The sequence below is a fragment of the Mobula birostris genome, chromosome 1 (genome assembly GCF_030028105.1).
Source record: "Mobula birostris isolate sMobBir1 chromosome 1, sMobBir1.hap1, whole genome shotgun sequence".
In the NCBI taxonomy this organism is placed as follows: domain Eukaryota; kingdom Metazoa; phylum Chordata; class Chondrichthyes; order Myliobatiformes; family Myliobatidae; genus Mobula; species Mobula birostris.
This window is the reverse complement of record NC_092370.1, coordinates 175,297,553-175,313,670: the sequence shown is the minus strand read 5'-3', so window position 1 is coordinate 175,313,670 and position 16,118 is coordinate 175,297,553. Positions and strand designations below refer to the sequence as shown.

At 36.4% G+C, this 16,118-nt stretch overlaps 1 protein-coding gene across 5 annotated transcripts in view; it reads right to left on the bottom strand.

Moving 5' to 3' along the window:
• LOC140201773 (gephyrin) overlaps window positions 1-16,118 on the bottom strand; it is a 667,155-nt gene that overhangs the window by 233,301 nt on the left and 417,736 nt on the right. For all 5 annotated transcript variants that reach the window (XM_072266422.1, XM_072266442.1, XM_072266431.1 and 2 more), the window contains exon 4: window positions 3,472-3,564. In XM_072266422.1, coding sequence (XP_072122523.1) covers window positions 3,472-3,564 — 93 coding nt within the window. The remainder of the gene's footprint in view (window positions 1-3,471; window positions 3,565-16,118) is intronic.

Genomic DNA, 16,118 nt, shown 5'->3' with positions numbered 1-16,118 from the left:
AAAATAAAACTGCTAGAGAACCACTTTGTCACTAACGCAAACAGGTGGACTCCTTCCTCCTACCCACCTTCACCTCAAGTACATGAGATTCAGGCTGAAATATCATATTTAAAAACATTATTAAGAAAAGCATTGGAGAATCAATAGAGCTTGCGACTGGAATTAAGAAGTCTGGAATCACATTGATTATTTTGAATTGAAATATTAATCACTTGAAAGAATGTGCAATATCTCAGAGGTTAAGATAGTTACTTACATGCAAATATAGAAATCAAAAATTTCTTATCAGATGAAGATTTGCAAGGCATTATGTAGTGTTATACATTGTGTGCAGTAATGGGGAAAAGATGAAGTCTTTCACTCTGTTTCTAAGATGAAGCCTTCTTTTTCAGCATTCTACTAAAATCCTCAGGAACATGACATCTCTGTCTGGTAAGATTTTTTTTATGAAGGTTACAATGAAATGATCAATGTAAAGAATAAAAATACCCTGATGGAAAAATAGCTCTGAATCAATACTAATCAAAAATCTGTTTTGGAAATCAGAGATTTAATCAGATGTCTTCAGATTTTTCTTGGATCATTAATCCCACTGCCAATAGAACTCTAATCAATCTCTGATTTAATTTACGTTAATGATCTTCATTATGTCATCAGTGAGTCACCAACTTAATCAAGGCTTAGAAAGATCAGCAGTAAATACATCTATAGGGAGCAGAAGAGTTAATTCTGTTAGCAATTCTTAATTGACTTTCAAAGTACATTTTTCACCCACAACTGCTCACTGCCTGTCAAGTTTTTGATAATTCCACTGAGGCAGACATTAGGAAAAATATGTCACCAAATTGCTGCTACTTTATTCTCACTGCTCCTCCAATGATACAATGTATTTTCTCTGGTATGGAGTATTACAATAAAACCAATAAGGAAATCACTGAAACAAGGGGATTGAGATGTGTTATTACTGTGATGGGAATGTGCACTGATAATTCAACATCAAACATTCTTTCATAAATACACAAAGAAGTTGTTTTGACTTCTTTGAATCATTTAATTGGATGGAAAATGAATGCAACTGAAATCCAAAGCTAAAAATTTATCTTTGTAAGAATAGCATTTGATCTGGAAATGAACTATATTTGTCAATCAAATGTGGAAAATGACCTTTTAAAACTCTCAGCCAGAAAGGACCATTCCTTTCGCCCCATTTTCAGAAAGATATACTTCTCCCCCAAGTTTGTCGTCAGCTCTGGACAAACAAGCAAAATCAAACTGCTATTTTGTAATCCTCCAAAGTATTGAAAAAAATTCTCAAAGGTCAACATTTTTGGTTAAAAGTTGAAACTCAAAAAGACATAATATGATTAAACACATTGTTGCTGAATCATGTATGTCACCATTTAAGATGAATGAACTGTGTCAGTTCTATGTTCAAACTGCATTTTTATATTAAATCAGACTATCCCACTATTTTGCCATCCACCTGAAGGATCAGCGCTCTTTTTCAGTGTTATAAATTGTTAATCACAATTCACTCAAGATTAGTGTTCTCTCAATTTCAAGCTACAGCAATATAAATGGTTGACTGGAGCAGAGGGAATTCAGTATACATTTAAGCAGTGCAACCAAATAATGAAAAAAAGAAAACTGAATTCTGGTTTGGAATTTGAAATTATAGGACACAGGTATTGGGGTGGGGGGGGCTGCGTGGGAGGTGGTATGAAATATGTACATAATTTAACTCTAGTCTTGATGAGTTGTGGAAAGGCATTTTAACAAAAGGCAGATTTTATTAGAAGTGTTCTTCTAAAAACCCATGGAGTGAAAGGTGAAGAATGTAAAATAAACGTAAAGATACAGTTAATCAAATATGAACAGAAAAAGCAGCAGATAAATTTGTAGAAAAATTGCAAAGCTTTAAGGTCATAAGAGAACAATAATGTGTGTATGCGTGCGTGTGCGCATATGTGCATATATAGCACAACTTTAATGAATGGCAAATATTTGCTTGATCTTTGACAGTGGTGGTATGGGAAGTGTGGGGACGAGGAACATCAGGTGAAAAGCAATCAACAAGAAAAAAAGGACTGCAAAATGGCAAGCTGGTTGTGGGAGAGTTGGTTGTCATTGGGTTATTTCAAACAGCAGCTCTTGAAAATTGTGTAGCATAAATAAGAGAGTAGTAAAAACATTCACTCAAAAGTAAACCAGAAATTTATGGCTGGGTTAAAATTCTATTAATGATTATTTATTCATTCATTTTCTTTGGCAAATCTGTTTATTTTTGCTCATCCCTTATTACAACCTTCTTGAACTGATTTAGACCAAGTGATGATAGAGATTTGGCAATATACAATATTTCCAAATCAGAATTGTGTGCAACTAGAAAGGGAACAATGCAGGTAGTGTATTTCTGTATATTTACTCTCCTTGCTATTCTTGGTAGGTTTGGGAGGTGCTGATGCAGTAACATAGATGAGTGACCGCAGTGAAATTTGCAAATGGCATACATGGCAGTTACAGCAGCATTATGGTAAAAGTAATGGATGTTCAGGAAAGTGGAAGGGATGCCAGTTAAGAATACTGCATTGCCTTGGATACTGACAAACGTCTTGAGTGTTGCTGGGGCTTCAAGTGGCAAGTATTTCATCCTGACCTGTCCCTTGTAGATGGCGGTAAGGGTTTTTTTTGGTCAGGAAATCAATCACACTGCAAGGTACCCAGCTTCTGACCAGCTCTTCTTGCCACAGTATTTAACTTGCTGATTCAGGTGAGTTTTTCATCTATTGTACTAGTTAACGTCAAGAATAAATAGAGATGGCAAATGCCTGATACTGCATCCCAAAGTGGACCCCTACAAAACATTGCTCATCATACTTCTCCATTAATGAAAAAGTTTTTCTTTTTATCTCATTCTTGAAGATTTGCCCTCCTCTGTGATGAGCTGCCTCAAAACTCCAGTGATTTGGGTCTGATTGTAACCTTGGATGCTTTACTCCTAGTGTGTGTGATGATGGGGGGAGGGATGGTTGAGAGGGTATTTGTTGAGTACATGAGAAAGAATAGGTTACAGGAAATAAATGGGGGAACTGGATTAATGAAAATCCTCTGAGAGCTGGCATGGACTCAATAGGCTGAATGGCCTTTATCTATGACAAAGTAAGAGTAATCATGTTGTTACCCGCATGACCAGCCTTACCTAAATTTTGTGCACCAGGACCTTCACTACTGGCCTCCTAATTGCTACCTTGTCAAATACCTCACCATTTTCCTTCTTTTACTGTTTGCTGCTTTCATAAAGAATTTCATAACCTCTTTCTGTGAAATTGGTATTCATGATATGATGATGTTGGATTAATAAGATAAAGAAAATAAACGGTGTATTAAAAGCATTACTTTATGAATGAGACCCAGAATAATCAAAAACTTCAGCAAGTATTATTACTGGCATACTTATTCGGAAATACTCACCTCTGGAGTTACATCTCTTGGGGCAAACCCAGTTCCCCCAGTGGTTAAAATAAGATTCAATTCCTTATCATCACACCATTCTATGAGTGTTTCCTAGAAAATAACATACAATAATATAAGTCAATGTAAGGTAGTTTTGATTGGAAGCAAAACAAAATCATGATAAAGCGCGCGCCTGTGTGTATACACACACACACACACACACACACACACACTAATTTAGAAGTCCAACAAAACAAACTTCCTTTGTATCAGCTGATGAGAAAATGATCAAAATGTCAATCGTTAGTTATATGTGTTATAACTCCCAGATGTAGGACTATTAAGCATCACTCACAGTCCTACATTAGGTTATGCCAGAACTTCAAGTTCCTGTGGATTGTAAATGTTTCTTCCAACTGTTGTCACTATTATTGAGAATGGATGTGAAGAGATACAAATGAGTCTGGAATTTGAGTTCATATTTAATAGAAAATAATTCCTGTTTGCCAAAGTTGTACTAACAATGCATTTAAAAACTATTTTAAAAGTGAGCTTCTGAAGTTGTTATGCAAATCACACCATATCTTTATGGATTTAGTTAATATGTCACAATTCTTTGATTAAACAACAGTCATGCCATTTACGTGTAACTCTTTTCACATTCAGATCTTTGACTTCAATTTCACCTAATGTGCATTGTCCAAGAATCACATTCTGCTTTGCTCCCTTATGCAACATCACAAAGGATATTGATCTCAATGGTAGTATATGAAAAGGAATAATACAGAATATATAGTGGTGTGCAAAAGTTTGGGCACCCTTGGTCAAAATTTCTGTTACTGTGAATAGCTAAGCAAGTAAAAGATGAATTGATTTCCAAAAGGCATAAAGTTAAAGATGACACACTTCTTTAATATTTTAAGCAAGATTACTTTTTTAGTTCCATCTTTTACAGTTTCAAAATAACAAAAAAGGAAAAGGGCCCGAAGCAAAACTTTGGGCACCCTGCATGGTCAGTACTTAGTAACACCCCCTTTGGCAAGTATCACAGCTTGTAAATGCTTTTTGTAGCCAGCTAAGAGTCTTTCAATTCTTGTTTGGGGGATTTTCGTCCATTCTTCCTTGCAAAAGTCTTCTAGTTCTGTGAGGTTCTTGGGCTATCTTGCATGCATTGCTCTTTTAAGGTCTATCCACAGATTTTCAATGATGTTTAGGTTGGGGAACTGTGAGGGCCATGGCAAGACCTTCAGCTTGTGCCTCTTGAGGTAGTCCATTAAGATTTTGAGGTGTGTTTAGGATCATTATCTTGTTGTAGAAGCCATCCTCTTTTCATCTTCAGTGTTTTTACAAATGGTGTGATGTTTGTTTCCAGAATTTACTGGTATTTAATTGAATTCATTCTTCTCTCTACTAGTGAAATGTTCCCTGTGCCACTGGCTGCAACACAAGCCCAAAGCATAATCGATCCACCCCCGTGCTTAACAGCTGAAGAGGTGTTCTTTTCATGAAATTCTGCACCTTTTTTCTCCAAACATACCTTTGTTCATTGCAGCCAAAAAGTTCTATTTTAACTTCATCAGTCCACAGGACTTGTTTCCAAAATACAGCAGGCTTGTTTAGATGTTCCTTTTCAAACTTCTGACGCTGGATTTTGTAATGAGGGTGCAGGAAAGGTTTTCTTCTGATGACTCTTCCATGAAGGTCATATTTATGCAGGTGTCACTGCACAGTAGAACAGTGCACCACCACTCCAGAGTCTGCTCAATCTTCCTGAAGGTCTTTTGCAGTCAAACAGGGGTTTTGATTTGCCTTTCTAGCAATCCTACGAGCAGTTCTCTCGGAAAGTTTTCTTGGTCTTCCAGACCTCAACTTGACCTCCACTGTTCCTGTTAATTGCCATTTCTTAATTACATTACGAACTGAGGAAACGGCTACCTGAAAACACTTGGCTATCTTCTTATAGCCTTCTTCTGCTTTGTGGGCATCATTTATTTTAATTTTCAGAGTGCTAGGCAGCTGCTGAGAGGAGCCCATGGCTGCCGATTGTTGGGACAAGGTTTGAGGAGTCAGGGTATTTATAAAGCTTTGAAATTTGCATCACCTGGCCTTTCCTAACAATGACTGTGAACAAGCCATAGCCCTAACAAGCTAATTAAGGTCTGAGACCTTGGTAAAAGTTACCTGAGAGCTCAAATCTCTTGGGGTGCCCAAACTTTTGCATGGTGCTCCTTTCCTTTTTTTCACTCTAAAATTGTACAAAACAAAAATAATACACTAATCTTACTTAAAATGTTGAAAAGAATGTTTCATCTTTAACTTTGTGACTTTTGGAGATCGGTTCATCCTCTACTCACTTAACTATTCACAGTAACAGAAATTTTGACCGGGGTGCCCAAACCTTTGCATGCCACTGTATCTCTATTGTAGTATTGCTTGGCAGGCTGCTACAGAACTCCATAACTTGAAAATCATAACATCAACAAAAGCAGATTTCGACTAGTGCTATGAGGTCAAGAAAAATACTGCTGTTACATGTCAACATTAACCCAATATTCTATACGTCTATTTGTTTATGTGCTGCTGCATTTATTCCTTTATGATTGAGAATCTTGCTCAGCAAAAGAGATAATCATCTAACACATCTCCACAGTATTCTATGTGAGCATATTTTTTATCCACAGCTGTTGAGTTTGTTTTGGGAAAAGTGAGGATTGAAAGCTTTGTAAGACATTTTGTGTGCTGGCTTTGCCATTATAAACAAAAAAAAAATCTTTTGATGTTCTACTAATTTCTTTGAACAGCAAGCAAGCAATCTTAAAGTACCTCATGATCTACAGCTGCTCTTATCTCTTATGTCTGGTCATAAATTATAGCTCACCTCAGCAGATAAGGACATTTGAGATATGTTTGGCCATGTAATATATTAGTTTAAAAAAGGCTTTCAAGACTTCCAGTGATGCCATGATTCAGTATTGACCTGCCTCGCATTTCCTCCCATGAAACTCGAGGAATAATAGCTGTTAAATTACTGCTGACCATCTATGAAAGATAATTTTGCTAAGTAAAGAGTAGAGGAACACGAGTATGGCGTCTCGGACTTCAAAACACACTGGAAAACAAGAAATACAAAGAGAAAGCAAAGACAAACAGATACAGCATGCACCAGAATAGGCCAAAGCTAGCAAAGACGACGAGAAGAAAGATATGGCCATGAAACTACGTGAATTGAAAGAGCTGAGAAAAGAAAATCAAGAGTCATTTTCAGACACCAAGGCATCCCTATCTAAACTGGAGACTTCGGTGACAGACCTGAAGGAACGACTGGAGCTACTTGAGCAGAAATCTACCGAGTCTCAGGTCCCAGAATTAGTGCTAACAAGGATGCACGTTTCTGGCATGAGAGAGCACTTAAGTACCTGTTGAAGCAAGAAGCCACTCTTACCGCGGCTTGCGATGATCTCCAGAACCACTTACGAAGAAATAACCTAAGAATTTATCAGACACCTGAGGGTAGTGAGAAAGAACAGATGGTGGCGTTTGTCAAACAGTTAATTAAAATGATGCTTCGGCTGCCAGAGGACTTAAATATACACATTGAGAGAGCCCACTGATCCCTAATGACAGAGCTGGTGCCCTCTGCACCACCACGCTCCGTCATTGTGCACTTCTTGGATTATACAGTAAAAGAGGCAGTACTGCGTCAAGCATGGGCTCAAAAACAAGTTACGTTTTAAGGCAGAGTCATCTATTTTGATCAGGACTACTCTCCTGAGGTCCAGAAAAGAAGAGCAAAAGTCCGTGCCGTAATCAAACAGCTAAAGGAGAAAGGTGTGCAAGCAAGTTGTCGCTTCCCAGCGCAGCTGAGAATAAACTTGGATGTTGGAGTGAAGACCTTTCCTTCCTTGATTGAAGTTTTACCTACACTGAACAACCTGGGCATCTCCGTGCCAGTGAGTGGGAGGGAGAAGCTGGAGCAGCGACTCATCAGCGAGGTATGGCAGGTGCAGCGGAGGGGGGGAGGAGGAGGGAGCGCTGCGCTGTTGGAGGCAGACATGAGAGCTTTCCTGACATAAGAGGAGGACAATTATATTTTTTCTTTCAAAGAAGGAGGTATTAAGAATGGTGTTTTCTTTGGACTGATTAAAAATTCCTGGTTGTGAGTAACATTTAACTGTCTTCGCCAACATGTACAGCTAGCTAGCAGCGTAACTGACATATTTTGATATACAATGCAGTTTTGTGGGGTGGGCCGAGACAGAAAAGGAAAAGGAATCACCAAGGGAGGGTAACAACTCAACCAGGGGGATATGTTTTCTCCGTGGTTTGTAGCTGTGATAGCACTGTGTGCGTGTTCCCCAGAGAGAAGCAGGTGTCATTACTCTCTGCCTAATTATTATCAGGGGTTGGTCTTGATAAGAGAAAAAGCAGTTATAATAATTTGTTTTATCAGGAATTTCAAAAGACCAACTGGGTTTCTGAAAGTCTTGTTTGGTGTTGTTGTGTTTTGAGAGTTATATTCTTTTGTAAATAGTTCTCTAGTCATTGGCAGGTCATCACAAGTTTTTCAGTTATTATACTATAAAAATGCCAGGTTTGGTTGAAGGTGGGAGGGGGGTGGTGATGTAGTAAGTGATATATTGTATCTTTCTTTCTTTTTAAATCTTTTTATTGAATAAGTATACAAAAAGGTAAGCCATATAGGCACTAATACACTGTTAGAATATAATGAAATTACAGGAGATATTAATACAGAAAAAAAAGTGATACAAACAATGTAATTTAAACATAACATACTAAGGTAACATAATAGTACACTTATTTTTATATATTATATATATATATCTCAATAGAGAAAAGGAAACCCCCTCCCCCCAAAAAAAACCCACCGTGCAACTAGCTGAAAGCAAAGCAAAGCAATGGGCTAACTTGGAACCAAGTAGAGTTAAAGAACTTAAAATCACGTCCTCAAACCCGACCTCCATTAAAAACAGTAAAAAAAACAAGAAGGGTATATAAATATGGAGCAAAAAAGAGAAGAAAAAAAATTACATTAAATGAAAATATTGAATAAAAGATCTCCAGGTCTGTTCAAATTTAAGTGAGGAATCATAAAGATTGCTTCTAATTTTCTCCAAATTCAAGCATAATATCGCCTGAGAAAACCAAAAAAAGGTGGTTGGAGCATTAAGCTCTTTCCAATGTTGTAAGATACATCTTTTCGCCATTAAAGTAAGAAATGCAATCATTCTACGGGCTGAAGGAGAAAGATTACTGGAAATTTTAGGTAGTCCAAAGATAGTAGTAATAGGATGAGGAGAGATATTTATATTCAATACCTTTGAGATAATATTAAAAATGTCTCTCCAAAAAGTTTCCAGAGTAGGGCAAGACCAAAACACATGAGTTAAAGAGGCTATCTGCCCCGGACATCTATCACAAAAAGGATTAATATGAGAATAAAAGCGAGCTAATTTATCTTTGGACATATGTGCTCTACGAACAACTTTAAATTGAATTAGGGAATGTTTAGCACAGATAGAGGAAGTATTGACTAATTGTAAAATCTGCCCCCAATCATCCACGGAAATGATAGACCCCAATTCCTGTTCCCAATCTACCCTAATCTTATCAAATGGAGTTTTCCTAAGTTTCATAATAATATTATAAATCATAGCCGATGCACCTTTCTGACATGGATTAAGGTTAATTATAGTATCTAAAATGTATGTAGCAGGAAGCATTGGAAAAGAAGAAAGTATAGTACTTAGGAAATTTCTAACTTGTAGATATCTAAAAAAATGTATTCTTGATAAATTAGATTTATTAGATAATTGTTCAAAAGACATAAGGGAACCATCTAAAAATAAATCCAAAAACCGTGAAATACCCTTAGTCTTCCAAATTTGAAAAGCACGATCCGTAAAAGAGGGAGGAAAAAATGTTACCTAAAATAGGAATTGCTAGCCCAAATTGGTTAAGATCAAAAAATTTTCTGAATTGAAACCAAATACGTAAGGTATATTTAACTATCGGGTTAGATACCTGTTTGAGGCGTTTCAAATCAAAAGGAAGAGAGGAACCTAAAATAGAGCCAAGTGTATAGCCCTGAACAGATTGTAATTCCAATGCTACCCATTTAGGAATGGATAGTATATCCTGGTCAAGTAACCAAAATTTCATATATCGAATATTAATTGCCCAATAATAGAATCTAAAGTTAGGTAATGCTAAACCGCCATCTCTCTTAGCTTTCTGTAAATGTATTTTACCCAGTCTTGGGTTTTTATTTTGCCAAATAAATGAAGAAATTTTTGAGTCAACTTTATCAAAAAAAGATTTTGGAACAAAAATCGGTAATGCCTGAAATATATATAGAAATTTTGGCAGAAAAAACATCTTAACTGCATTAATACGACCAATCAAAGTTAAGTATAAAGGAAACCATTTAGATGAAAGTTGAATAATATGGTCAACTAAGGGTAAAAAGTTATTCTTAAATAAATCTTTGTATTTACAAGTAATTTTAATCCCAAGATATGAAAAATAATTATTAATCAATTTAAACGGAAAGTTATGATATAAGGGAAGTTGTTTATTAATCGGGAAAAGTTCACTCTTACTAAGATTTAATTTATAACCTGAAAAGAGACTAAATTGTTCTAATAACTCTAAAACAGCAGGGAGGGATTTTTGAGGATTAGAAATATATAAAAGTAAGTCATCAGCATAGAGTGATATTTTATGGGACTTTAAGCCCCAAGTTATCCCAGTAATATTTGGAGATTCTCGAATGGCAATTGCAAGAGGTTCTAATGCAATATCAAATAATAAAGGACTAAGAGGACAACCTTGTCGAGTATCTCGAAAAAGAGGAAAAAAAGGTGAGCTTAGAGAGTTAGTACGGACCGAGGCCACAGGAGAATGATATAACAGTTTAATCCAGGATATAAATTTCGAGCTAAAATTAAACATTTCAAGCACCTTAAATAAGTAAGGCCATTCTACTCTATCAAAAAGTTTCTCAGCATCTAAAGAGATAACACACTCAGGAACATTTTGTGAGGGGGTATAAACAATATTTAACAGTGTGCGATTGTTATAAAAAGAGTAACGACCTTTAATAAAACCCGTTTGGTCTTCTGAAATAATGAAAGGAAGTACTTTTTCTAATCTGTTTGCTAATAACTTAGAAAAAATTTTAGAGTCAACATTTAATAAAGATATTGGTCTATGAGATGCACATTGAGCAGGACCTTTATCCTTCTTTAATATTAGGGAGATTGACGCTCTATTGAAAGATTCGGGAAGTTTACCAAGTTTTAATGAAGCCTCAAAAACCCTACAGAGCCAAGGGATTAATGAAGGTGCAAAACATTTATAAAATTCTACGGTAAACCCATCAGGGCCAGGAGCTTTCCTCAAGTTCATAGAGGAAATAACATTCTTAATCTCATCAGTGGTAATGGGAGTATCTAGCATAGAAGACATATCCTGTGAAATCTCAGGGAAGTCTAGGTTATCTAAAAAATCATTCATATATTTAGAGTCTCGAGGAGACTCTGACTGATATAAGGAAGAATAAAAATCAAAGAAGGTTTGATTAATCCCCGCATGATCAAGTATCAGTCGGTCATTTTGATTATAAATCTGATTAATTTGAGATTTAGCATAATTAGACTTCAATTGGTTAGCCAACAGTTTGCCAATTTTGTCACTGTGTACATAAAATTCACTTCTTGTTTTCTTTAATTGGTTTACAATCGAGGACGAAAGTAATAAACTGAGTTCCATTTGAAGTTCAGTTCTTTGTTTATATAACTCCTCAGAGGGAGCTGTAACATATTTCTTATCAATTTCCTTAATCTTGTCCACAATTACCAATTCCTCCTGCTTCAGCTTCTTCCTCAAAGCAGCAGAATACGAAATAATCTGACCACGAATATAAGCTTTAAAAGTATCCCAAAGAATGTTCACAGAAATATCCTCTGTATAGTTGATTGTAAAAAAAAGATCAATCTGCTCATTCATAAAGTTAACAAAGTCCGAGTCCTGAAGCAACAGCGAATTAAAACGCCACTGTCTATTATTTTGTGTATTGGTCTGAATTTTAATAGAAAGCTTAAGTGGAGCATGATCCGAAATGGTTATAGAGTCATAATCACATTTAATCACTGAAGAAATAAGACGAGAGTCAATAAAGAAATAATCAATTCTTGAATAGGAATGATGAACATGTGAAAAAAAAGAAAAATCTTTTTCCTGAGGATGCAAAAAACGCCAAATGTCCGTCGACCCAGAATCAGAGAGGAATGAATTAATGAAAGTTGCAGATTTATTAGGTAAGGTCCGTAGAGGAGCCGAACGGTCTAAAGCTGGAGATAAACAGGTATTAAGATCTCCGCCCCAGATCAATGAAAACTCATTCAAATTCAGGAACTGATTGAATAATGATTTATAAAATTCCGGACAGTCCATATTGGGAGCATAAACATTAACCAAAACTACCTTTTTATTAAATAGTAGACCACTAACCATTCGGATTAGAGATAATATCATGTTGTATAAAAGTAACTGAGGTGTCTATAAAAATAGAGACGCCTCGAATCTTAGTGTTCGAATGAAACTGTTGTTCCTTCCAGAATTTAAAAAAACGTAATCTGTCCCCCCTCCGCACATGGGTCTCTTGTAAAAATAAAATTTGTGCTTTAAGTCTCTGGAACACTTTAAAAACTTTTTTCCTTTTAATAGGATGGTTAAGACCATTAGTATTCCAGGAGACAAAATTAATAATAGACTCCATAAACCCTAAAGTCAACCTGCAACAAGGAGGATTGACGTTAGGCTCGACCCACGAACCCGGAAAGGGAACAGAACAAATAAGAGATACCGGGAAGGGGAACGCAACCAATACTTCAATAGTATACATAGCCCAAGAAGAAAAAAACTAAAACGTGAAGCCCCTCCCACCACCCCCCACCCCATGACCTCAAGGCTAAATCTAACACAGACCAGCCAGAAAGAAGCATGCACTAAAACTACCCCCATGACTTCTGATAGACGCTCCCTAAAAAAAAGTGTAAATATAAAAAAGATCAGCTAGTTATAAAACAGTAAAAGAATAAAAAAAGTAAATCAATTAAAAAAACACTTAATAAGAGAAAAAGCCAGAAAATATAAAAAACGCAACAAACCCCAGAACCTATGAATAAACAAAAAAAGAAATGAAATTATTAACATAAACTAGTTATGAAAACCTACAAAAAAAAGTAGATTTAAAAACTACAAAATTTAAGGCCTCAAAGGAAATACGTAGAATGACGCTGAGGGAATAACCACCCAGAATCCCCTGGGAAAAAGGAAGGAATGACGCAGATAGAAAGAAAGTTTAGTAACCATATTAATTAATCAAAAATAAACTTTTCTGTCTATGTAAAGCAAAAAAAAATTAAGGCCGACAAATTCACAACCTCCGATCAAATGGAGATAGTTAAAAATTACGATTAAGATGTTGAAGGTGAAAATTGATCCAGATAATTCTGGGCATCCAATGGAGATTCAAAAAAACGGAGGGCTCCATCCAACGTACGAATCCTTATACGTGCTGGGTAAAGCAGCGCTGGTTTTAAATCCATCTTGTAGAGTTCCGACATCACAGATCTGTAACGAACCCGCTGATCCCGAATTGGTTTGCTGAAATCCTCCATGAATCGGAACTTAAGATCCAAAAAATCAATGTAACCTTTAGATCAAACGTAACGAAACAGTTTCTCCTTGTCTTGAAAGTAATGAAAACGTAAGATGACATGTCGAGGTTTATCTGACTTAGACGAGTATGATGGAACTCTGTGAACACGATCCAGTAACGGTGGTTGGTCAGGAAATACAGTAGGAAATGCATCTTTTAAAAGTTGAGAAAACTACTTCATAGGGTTATCAGATTCAACAGCTTCACGCATCCCGATCATTCGAAGATTCTGCCGTCGCATTCTGGATTCTAAGTCAGAGTTTTTAAAGGTCAGAAAGTCAAGTTTCTTCTTCATTACATTAATTGTTTCTTCGATTTTCTCCATCTTGAGTTCATTTTGTTGCGTGGATTTTTGAAGATCAGATATAGCCGACTGATGTTCCGTAATGTTTGTATCTTATCGATTGAATCGGCAATTTTCTGGAAATTAATTTAAATTTCTGCACGAATCAGCTCCGTAATAGAGGTTGAAATTTCCCTTTGAATTAGATCCGATATAGCTTTCAAAGTCACCGGTGGTTCAGTCGGAGGAAAATCGGTACCTTTCGGTCTAACTGGAGGTTTGCTGTCCTTCCCGTTTTTTCCATTCTTAGACATAGCAGACCTTAAAAGCATCCGATTATCAAAGAGCCCAACTTATTTCAAAATATTGTAAAAGTCGATGCCTTAATGGTTAATTAAAATATAGCTGATCATAAGAAGAAAAACTCAGAGGTAATGGAGCGAGTCAAGAACGCGACTTCACTCCATGAGCTCTACCGGAAGTCCCCGTGATATATTGTATCATGGCCACTTTGAACATAATTAGTTATAATATTAATGGAATCAATCACCCCAATAAAAGGAAAAAAGTATTGGCTCAGTTGAAAAAACTTAATTGCTCTATAGCTCTAGTACATGGAAAACATTTAGGAGACATGGAACACAAAAGATTAAAAAGGGAGTGGGTAGATCAAGTCTATTATTCATATTGTCCTAAAAGTAGAAAGAAATGAGTTGCAATATTAATTAACAGATCAGTTTACCTCGTAGTGGAAAAAGAGGTTAAAGACAAGCAGGGTAGATATGTGTTAGCTATGGGCTCGATGGGAGGTGAAGAGTTTACTATCATGAGCATCTATGCACCGAATGAAGATAACCCCACCTTTTTTAAAGAAGTAGCTTTATTACTTGCCAGGGAAGCTAGAGGTACTGTTATAGTTGGAGGAGACTTTAACTGTATTCTTAATAGGAGTTTGGATAAATTACCTGGCAATGGGGAACCCCTGTGCAAGAAGTCTAAAGCAGTAAAAATTATGTTGGATGAGCTTGGACTAGCTGATGGCTGGAGAGCATTGACTCCAGGTGCCAGGGTTTTTAGTCATATATCAAAAGCCCAACGCTCATATTCAAGAATTGACCTTATTTGCATCCCAAAGAAGAATCTACATCAGGTGAAGGAATGTGTTCTTGAACCCATTACATTGTCAGATCATGCTCCTGTTAGACTTGTACTGAAAGTAGGCTCTGAGTGGCATTTCAAATATTGGAGGCTCATTGTTTCCACACTGATGGACCCTTCTTCCTTTAATCCATTAAAACAATGCATTGACGAATATTTTGTGTCAAATGACAATGGGGAGGTTTCCCCCTCGATACTGTGGGAAGGTGCAAAAGCTGTGATTAGGGGAAAATGTATTGATTTGGCTGTTCAAATGAAAAAAAAAATCCCGAAACGAAAAATATAATCAGTTACAAAGTGAAATAAAAAGATTAGAACAAAGGCACAAATTAACACTGAGCAAGGATGATTGGAAAAACCTCCAAAAGTGTAGGGATGCCTTGAATGAGTTGCTCACATATAAAGCAGAAGGAGCACTTAGATACACAAATCAAAAAGTATTATGAGATGGGGAACCAGGCCAGATGTCTGTTAGCATTTCAGTTGAGAAAGGCACAATCTAACAGAGTTGTACCGAAAATTAGACATCCTTTAACTCTCTCCAAGGTTTCGAACCCAAACGATGTAGCAGAGGCACTTCGGGCCTTCTATAAAGATCTATATGATTCTTTGGATCCACCACAAAATAAAGGCAAGCTGGACGAAATTTTTAGAGATATCTGTATAAACAAACTTTCTGAAAGTGAGATTGTTTCACTGACACAACCAATCTCAGAACTAGAGATAAAAGATGTTATTAAAACATTAAAAAAATAATAAATCTCCAGGAATGGATGGATTTCTGGGTGAGTTCTATAAGATATTTACAACAGAACTTACTCCAGTTTTATGTAAAGTTTTTATTTATGCTCTGAATGAACATGACCCCCCAGAAAGCTGGTCAGAGGCAATCATATCAGTAATCCACAAGGATGGAAAGGACCCTATAGCATGTAGTTCATATAGACCAATCAGCCTGCTTGGTACCGATGTGAAGATTCTTTGTTCTATTTTAGCAAAGAGACTACAGAAATATATAGGAAAATTGATTAATCCAGATCAAAATGGATTTATTCCAGGCCGCCAGGGAGCAAACAATGTTAGAAGAGCTTTCAATATCCAGTCTTTAGCACAGAGATCCATCCACCCTTCAATGCTTCTTAGCCGAGAAGGCATTTGATAGGGTGAGTTGGATATACTTTAGACTATACCTTAGAAAAAATGGGCTTTAATGCAATATTTCGAAGTTGGATGAAGACACTGAATAGAGATCCGATTTCCAGGGTTAGAGTAAATGGATACTGTTCCAATTTCTTCAGCTCAAAAGGCAAACCACACAGGGGAGTCCCCTATCCCCGATATTATTTGCCTTAAGCATTGAACCAGTGGCTGAGTTAATAAGACAAAATGAACAAATTGAGGGTATAACAGATAAAGGAGGTATAACCCATAAGACAGATTTATTTGCCGATGACATTCTTCTCTTTATAAAGAACCCTC